The sequence below is a fragment of the Pezoporus wallicus genome, unplaced genomic scaffold, assembly GCF_028554395.1.
Source record: "Pezoporus wallicus isolate ANWC-B61680 ecotype Strahan unplaced genomic scaffold, APGP_CSIRO_Pwel_v1 contig_13766, whole genome shotgun sequence".
Taxonomy (NCBI): Eukaryota; Metazoa; Chordata; class Aves; order Psittaciformes; family Psittacidae; genus Pezoporus; species Pezoporus wallicus.
The window spans coordinates 329,407-338,113 of NW_026635291.1; the positions used below are offsets into that span (position 1 = coordinate 329,407).

At 44.7% G+C, this 8,707-nt stretch overlaps 1 protein-coding gene and 1 long non-coding RNA gene across 5 annotated transcripts in view; one reads left to right on the forward strand and one right to left on the reverse strand.

The window, feature by feature from the left end:
- The window catches only part of SKI (SKI proto-oncogene), a 97,094-nt gene extending 94,133 nt beyond the window's left edge, over positions 1–2,961 (forward strand). Inside the window, exon 7 of the mRNA XM_057417643.1 lies at positions 1,035–2,961. Within this exon, the coding sequence (XP_057273626.1) occupies positions 1,035–1,226 (192 nt within the window). The 3' untranslated portion in view covers positions 1,227–2,961. The remainder of the gene's footprint in view (positions 1–1,034) is intronic.
- LOC130603739 (uncharacterized) lies at positions 1,656–5,923 on the reverse strand. 4 transcript variants are annotated; one of them, XR_008973268.1, is made up of 4 exons: positions 5,266–5,923; positions 3,933–4,041; positions 2,823–2,940; positions 1,656–2,321 (listed from the first exon to the last, which is right to left on the reverse strand). It is a non-coding gene; the product is annotated as an uncharacterized LOC130603739 (long non-coding RNA). The 4 variants fall into 4 exon arrangements; XR_008973269.1 differs by lacking the exon at positions 3,933–4,041; XR_008973267.1 differs by having other exon boundaries at positions 2,823–4,026.
- Between the last annotated feature and the right edge of the window lie 2,784 nt (positions 5,924–8,707).

Consider the following 8,707-nt stretch of genomic DNA (forward strand, 5'->3'; position numbering starts at 1 on the left):
CGAAGTACTCGATGGCCAATACCTACTGCACAGCAGTGTGCTTTAGGCCTTTCTGTGTTCTTGGCAGTGAGATCCCAGCCTGGACAGGTGGGGGCTTTATGGTGCGTTAGCCCCAAATGGCTGTCTTTCCTTTCCTGTTAAGTGGCAGTCCTTGGTAACAGCTGATCTTAGCTGTTCGCGGCCTAAAACTGTGTATTTCAAACCGGAGCCGCTTTTCCCATCTTTACACCTTTCTCTCCTGGAGCTTTAGGTTAGTTACCAGGAAGTACAGAATGGGAAGGGTGAAATCCATTTCTGAGCAGTTACTACACCTTAGGGCCTGTTCCACCCCGTTCCTTCCAACATTTAGCTTCTTACTTACACATTGAAAGGATGGGCATTTTCCCTGTTGCTTGGAGAGGTTCTGTTCATTCAGAGGACGTGCTGCATCCCAGCTTCCTCATGTCCATGCTCACACCCCCTTGCCATCTACCCCACCCCTCCACATCCTCCACACCCATCTCACCTCCTTACAGTTCCTTACATTTGAGGGTCTCAGAGGATACTGCAGCTGCTGTTGTTGGATATTAATCTATAGCTGAAACCTCAGGCCTTGTACAGGGGTAACTGAGGATGTCTCCAGTCACTCATATTAATAACCATTGTAAAAGAACTGCAAGTAAATTTACCTTTGCAAACTCAGCTCATTGATTAGTGAGCTGAGTTGCTTTCTGCCTGGAGAAAGAGTAGGAATGGGTAAGTAGCGACCAGAGTTTGTCACATTAAGGCACTGAACTGTTCTGGTTTTTCACCCACCTTTATGAAGGTTCATGTGATGCACTTCATAATTGTACAGCAGCATGCGGAAGGAAGTAGGGAAAAGGGAATTAATTCCTTCCTCACCTTGACTTTGACAGTGGTATGTCTGGAAGTCCATGGCTTTATGCTCTCCTCCCTTTGTGCAAAGGCCCTGGTCTGTGTTAAAGTCTACAGACCCACACTGGAGCTCAAATACTAAAATAGTTTATTATGTTTCTTAATGTGCTTTTCTGCAGATTGAGGACCTACAGGTCAAGCTCCAGCACGCAGAGGCCGACAGGGAGCAGCTCCGCGCTGACCTGATGCATGAAAGGGAGGCTCGGGAACACTTGGAAAAAGTAGTCAAGGAACTTCAGGAACAACTGTGGCCTAAATCAAGCAGTCAACCCCCCAGCAGCGAAAACACAGCGAGCGCCCTCGAGAACTGACCCACCCCTCGAGTCCACCAGAGCTGCACAGTAAGAGAGGACACGTGGGGACGTGTGTAAGTGCATGTGTGAGTACTTGTGTCATGGCACACAGGGCTCTGAATATGGATTTGTACTAGTTGGAAGGCAAATGTTACTCTCTCTAACTGAAGCACTGAATGATGCCTCTTTTTCTCCCCGATCCATATAGCACAACATCTTACTGTGCCTAGAAAACACAAAGTGTTTATAAACAAAATACTTTTGAGTCCACAGCAAATTTTCTACTGGCAAACTCCAAGCAAGCAGCATCGTCCAGCTCAAATCAACGCAGGCAAGTGGGGTAGGGGTTTTATGTTGCCCTATTGCCTGTTGGAACATTTTGGAATTCAAAAACAAACAAACTTTTCTTATAAGCTATTTAAAATAATTCGTTACACAGACTTAGTATTAAAAAATTAATGAGATTTTTATAATGAACCTTTCAAAGCAAAACAAAAAACAACCTTCGATGCACAATTTTTAATGACTTGTTACAGGTTTGGGGGTTCTCAATGCAGAAGCCCTCTGGTGATGATGCCATTTCATTAGCAGTTTTCCAGCCACCTCGGAAGCCATCAGTTTAATCCTGTCATGGGTATATGACAATTTCGGAGTGCTTTGATTTTTAACTTACTTAGAAAGAATTCTCTTCATTTCCTGTCCTGAAGACAAGAAGCAAGGGAGATGCAGGACTGGAAAGAGGGAGGGGGATGAGAAGACTACGCACTATACTTACAAGCCCAGCCTTACAGACTTCAGTGTTTGACATCACACCATCGTTTCTAAAGACATCCTCACTACTCGGTGTGTTCAAAGGACTCGCTTCATCCAAGAGCACTTCAGCTTATGGAAAAGAAAGAAGGAAATGGATAATCCGTTAAGTAAGTCAGTTGAGAAATAAAGCAAAAGATGAACGCGTTTTGAAGCCATTCTGAAATCTTAACGTCAGTTTTCTGGAAAACTCACCTTTGTTGCACCATCTTCCCATAAATTCAGTATTTACCTGCTTTTTACTATGAACCGTCAGTCCAGAGTTCTGTGCACAAGGGGAGTGCAACATCGCGTTATGGGATACTACAGACAAGAAAACATGTTTGCTGCTGTGAATAAGCCTACATCATTGACAAAACAAAACTTTTTTGTTTTTAAAAAGAGAAATTACTTTAATTCTGGGATCCCAGCCGCAGCCCCAGGGCCCAGGTGCAGGCTGCAGGCACTGCAGCTCGCTGGGGGGTGCTGGTCAGTTTTCAGTTGGTTTTTCGTTAAACTGCACTTTGTCGGGATCTTACTCTGCGTTTTATTCCACATTTCTCAAGTTTACAAGCTGAGCAGTCCAGGCTCTGCCCCACTGGGCAGGCGTGGGAATCATCAGCCCAGTTTTCCACCAGCTGCCACCTCGCACCATCACCCACAGGAGCATCCCCCGGGGTGGAATCCTGCCCACATGACTTCCCCAGCGGGGTTTGAGTCCCGCTGAGCTCGGGAGGCAGCGGAGACGCTCCCAGAAGAGCTGAACAAAGAACGTTGGTGCTTTACTGAACAAGAGAAAAGTTCTTTTCACCCCTGAACACTCACCTGTCACACTCGAGCTCATCAGCAGAACATGAACAAATTGATCTGGGGCTGCAGATGTGCCTTCCAGCTCGTTTTAACTCTCAGCATCTTCTAGAGGCAACGCTGACACTCTGGTGACCTTACAGAATAAAAGGAAAAAGATTAAAAAAAGCCCCCCCCAATGGGTCATCCTCCCCAGAAGTTACTCAAAACAAAGAACCATTATTTCCGGTAATCTTTATTTGCTTTTGGACATTACTGCAAACTCTGTAAGCTTACAGATTATTTCTCAGTAGACAGAAAGCGGCTTCCAATCCTGAAATTATCCTATTTACTTACAGTACATTAGAGAGATTTTTTTTTTTCCTAAACAAGAGCTGTTTGCTTGAAACCATTATATAATAACCATTATAATAACTGTGAGCATTAACAAAGAAGTTCATATATATGTTTTTAGGTACAAAAAAAAAAAGAAGAAATATGAAAGGAGTAGAATTACTGGGACAATGTAAAACTGTTGGGAGCAAGAAACAGTTCCACCAAGTAAATGACGGGAAACTGTCCGCTGATCCAGGGTTCTGCCCTCGTGCGTTTGGGATGCCAGAGACTGAGGCTAGTGCAGGTCTCCTCCTCTAAAGTGCAATGCAAAAGGAATTTTGATTATGCTTAAGCAGGTTTTTTTTTTAATGTGTTTTGTTGGTTTTGGTTTTTTTTCTTTGTATGTTTTTTTCTGCGATATTAAATCATATGCATGGAATTAAAATCTCTGCCATAAGTATATTCATTAATGGGCATTATTACTGTCTTATGTAAAGGGTTTATTTTGTTATGCAGTATGCATAAAAATGTTCTCAGCCTTATGATTTCCAGCTCTGTATTATTCACTTATTTGTTCAAGGGAAACAGAGTAACTTTAGCTCTAGTTGATGCTGGATCAGCACTCACCTCCTCTGCTTCACTGCCACAGTATGAAATTACACCGAGGACACGTACATCCCCCCAGCACCTTTGACCCCTCACGGTTTACATTTGGTTCCTTTGGGGTTTTCACCTGCTCTCCCCTTGTGACCCAACAAGAGCTGGCACCGTGCCTGCCTCCAGCCACCTCTTCCCGGGAAGTGGCTCACTCACCCGCTGCCCAGGACACGGTGGCTCTTTCTGAGTGTACAGGAAGCAGACGCAGTCACTGGCACAACGTCTGCTCTGCAGATGATGCTTTTAGCTCCTAAATGAATGAATTCTGCATTTTTAACCCAGAGCAGTGCATGGGCTGATCTGTCAGTAGTAAATGGTCCTAACAGCCACCAGCACCTGTGCTTCACGTGAGATGGGCCGGGCAGTGTTCAAGGCCAGGTTGGATGGGACTTGGAGCAAGCTGCTCTAGTGGAAGGTGTCCCTGCCCGTGGCAGGAGTTTGGAACTGGATAAGCTTTAAGGTCCCTTCAACCCAAACCGTTCTAAGATTCTATGATTAAGATTGGCAAGAAAGAAGCCTACAAATTAAAGTTACAACCATTGTTACAAACCTGTTGTGCCCTTTTGCCAAGCATTATAGCAGTTCCATGATCTGACAGATGAACTTTACCATGGTTGAGGTTCATGCTCAATAGCATTTGATCCTTGGGAGTGAGAATGTTCTATAAAAAACACTTGCATAAATTCAGGTTTAAAATCCAAAAGCCTAAATAAGGTGCAGGAAGACTGGGAACAAGTGTTCCACACCAGCAGCTAGTTGGCAGGAGAGGCATGAAGGACAGGAATTCCATCCTCAGGAATTCTGTCTTTCTGAAGTACATTTTACCATTTATTTCTGCTGAACACGGAATTGATTTCCAATTCAGAATTCCTGAGCGTGCCATTCATTTCCACATCCTCAGCAGACAGCCCCAGAGACACTAACTTCCAGAAGCGGGCTGTCAGACGGTGGGAATCTTCAGCAACCCCCCCTTGGGCAGGCTGGAGGTGGGGAGTTGTGTGTGTAATTTCAGGGAGCACCCGCTGGCGGGGAAGGGCTGGGCTTGTCCTTGGGCTCACTCCGGGTCCCGCTGCATTCCATGTGCACTCCAGCCCCGGAGGGCAGGAACTGTAAAGTCCCAGCTTCGCCTTTCATCTGCTCGTTAGTTTCCTTTAAGAAGTTAACAGGGAGAAGAGGTGTTTCCTACAGGCTGTTGACTCTCCCTCTGCTTAAAAATATATTACTTAATACTTGTATATTCAGTTTAATTACTCATTGTTTCTATTACTGAAAGAAGACTTAACGAAGGGAAAAAAAAACCAACAGCAATAACATTCATATCTATGGAGCAGCTAACTCGTATACATAATATTCTGCTTTTCAAACAGAACTAGCCAATGTAAAAAAAGAAACAGTTAAAAGTCAAGTCAACCTGTAAATACTTGTTTTCATTTTACACTGTTGTATTATAAGTGTATATGGTGTTTACTTTTTCAAAACTCTTTCTTACCTGGTAGCTGTCTTGTTTTATGAGTTGTGTTTTTAACTGAGAAGAACCTTTGCTGTCTGTGAGGAACAACACAACAAACCCTTTTTGGAAGCTGCCGCTGTGGGTTCGCCCTCCTCCACCATTGGCATTTCCTTTGTCCTCGTTTTCACTGTAAAGTATTTTATTACCAAAAGATTGGTTCCTTTCCCCTCTGCCCCCATCAGTCCACGTGTTTTAGAGAGGTTTTTTGTTGGTTTGGTTGTTTTGTTTTGGGTTGGGTTTTTTTTTAATCAAAAGAACTCACAGAAATGACATTTTTTCAACTGAAGAAAAATGAATCTTTACATTTATAATAGCCAATAGCATTTCAGCACATTTTTGTTATCCTGGTCTCTCCTATGCTGCTGCTAATGACAATATTATGACTTACTCTACTATTCTAGAACTATTTTTATGTAAGTAATGTATGCTTTCTTGTTTATAAATGCCTGATTTAAAAAAAATAAGAAAAAAGCTTGGCATATTTATCTATTTCGCTGTGTACCTTGATAGTCCTTTTCCACCCCTTTTCCACATCCCCTCCCCTCGAAGCAGATAATATTGTAAAATAAAGGACTTTATGAGATTATGTATGAAAATAGCTATGCTTATATACCACAGTGACTGAATGTACAGTGTATAGACGCATTACCTAAAATAAAATTGTTTGTCCAGAAAAGAATCAGTAGCAGTGCTTTGGTTTTTGGCCTGGCTGTGCTGGAGCTAAGTGTTCGGGTGAGCGCGTACCCGTGTCCCACAGCAGGTGAGGTACCTGCTCGAATGGCCAGTGCTTTGTCATTTGAAGTTAAACCCCCTGCACAGACAGGAACTAGATACCCGCACACGTGTACCCGATGGTTACTGCCATTGGCCTTGTGTGTGTTGTGCATGGAGAGGTCTGCAAAGCACCAGTGGAGGTGACCACGTGCTGGTAAAGCCCTGGCCTTACCTCAGTGCTGGGAAGGAGGCCCAGGCCAAGCTCCCCAAGGGAAGGTGTGAGATGGGGGGGCGTTGCCTCCTGGGGAGAGATGAGTGATGTCCCTGGCTTGGACACTTGCAGGCACAACCTTCACTAGTGCCTCACATGATGTGTGCCACCACAGAGGGATGGTGACAGAAATGTTACTGCATTTTAATTCTACTAGATGGGGATTTAGTGCATGTGCAGCCAAGTCATATAAGACAAGGCTTATAAATTGTCTAACCCATTGTAGCTTGCAGGCCAATGGAACTCGTCCACATAGTCATCCTCTGCTAGACACATATACACACCCTCACATACACCAACCACCAAACCCCATTTTGTCTGTAGGTGGAAAGAGCACTGCAATTGCAGATGTTGGAGGGATGCTCAGCTTTCCTGGTGTGCTTTAGCTTTTCTGGCATACCTAACACCCCCCACCCCCCCCCGAAAAAATAAAAATAAATCAATCACCTTACCACCTTCAATGGGCCAAGGTGCACCAACCACCTGCAGCTGAGTCAAGACAGCCCCTCCTTCATGCTGTTCCACACACAGCCTGGTATAATCCTCTTGAAGGCATCATTTAAACAGAGCCATTTTCAGGTCTGCACATGATGATACGGTAAAGGAGAATGGAATTCCATTGGAAGCGATGTGTACTGCTTCATGGGGGAAGTCCAGCACTGCAATGAACTGTCTGTTGAATGCAGAGAGCTGTAAGCATATAAAAGTTTGTACTGGGTCAAAGAAAAAGAAATACAAGAGGGGAAAAATGCAAAAAAGCAGGAGATGGAAACATGTTAAAGTCATTCTCTCATGGTTTTCTGAGAAATGGCTGCAGAATTTCCACAGCTCTGGTACATTTCTTAACATGCCCTTGTAAAACATCGGAAAAGCCAGGGAATGATCAAACAGCTTAGACAAAAATACCTCTGCTTCCTCTTTGTGACTCACTGCAGCCTGCTTTGTGAGGGGCAGTCGGAGCCATGCCCCTCCTGCTCTTGCCAGAACTGCCCAGGATGTGTTCAGTTTTGTGCATTCTGAATGAGTGCTCTTCACCAGGGACCAACTGCAGCAAAACTGCACTGCCAGAGTTTGCAAGAGCTTAGGAGTAAACCTTGTTTGGTTTAGTCCCCTTCTGATGTTAGCTGAGGCTAACTTGGAATTAAGGCTTGGCCTCGCATATGGAAATCTCCAATGCCTGAAAATCCAGCTATCCAGTCCTATTGGACTCCATCCCTATGCTTGGACTATCCCTTTTCAGCTATCCCAAATTTATCTGGCTACTCTATGCTAGGAGCTTTCATTTAACTGATCTAGATTACAAGCACAAACACACAAAGCAAGAAAACGTGTACTTCATTTGCCTCCTCCACTGTCCTGAGCACAAGACTGTCCAATGGGAGCTGTACACCCGAGGTGACTGTCAGAGATCCCACAGAGCTCTGGGTTAGTGCTGGCAAAATTTGAAGAGACCCACACCATTACTATCTTAGTTTTTTCCCCAGTGGCTTATGTATAAAACCAAAAATCACACAAAACCCCCAGAGCTTCTCCTTTGCCAGCTGCAGCTGTGTATCAAGGGTGCCAGTTTCATCTCACAGTGGAAATGAGGTGTTCAGATGTGGTTTGTGAGTGAACAGGCAGTTGGGGACATACTGGGAAGAGCCAAAGGCATTAAGTGGTACCTGCCAGAGAGTTTCTTACTGGGCAGCAAGAAATGGAGGTGTCCACACCACTTATGGTTACTCGTAGAAAGCTTTTCTTTTACTCCATTATTCCTCACCTCACCTGGATTTGTGTAGCCCTTCTTTTGGCAACTTGCCTCCACCGATGCAGCTGCAGTTCAGGCACTGCCCATCACTGCAGTGAGCCACAGGTAAGGAGCACGGCTCAGTAAACTGCTGCCCAGTCCCCAACCTACAATCCAGGGATCTGTTCATCCCGAGCACTACAAAACTCCTTTGAGACCAGTTGATACTCAGAATTCACCTAATGCTGGCAGTGCACACAGAAACCTGCCTTGCAGACTGTGGCGTGCTGAAGTACCCCTTGAGTTCAACTTCATTTCACAAAGTGGAAATAGTTTAGAAGTCTAACAGGGGCCCCAGCCCCTCTGTGCTCAGTTCCCAACAAGTCCTTAGCAAGCTACAGGCCCTGCCCTGATGAACTTTCATTCAACAGGAACAAAGGGGGGAAGGAGGGGGAGATCAGCAGCCAAATGAGCTGAACTGCCCCATGCTCAAACCAGCTGCTGGACATAGAAACCAAAGTCAAATTTCCTGAGGCCTGAGGTAAAACATCTTCATGGCTCATTCAACAGCCACTACGGAAAAAAGGGAAACAAAAAAACCCCCAACCAAGCCCATGTACATACTCTTGGAGCTGCTCATTCTGAACATGGTCTATACACTGTAAACAAAAATGCTCTGAAAGAGGATTAAACACTAGTTCAGCACT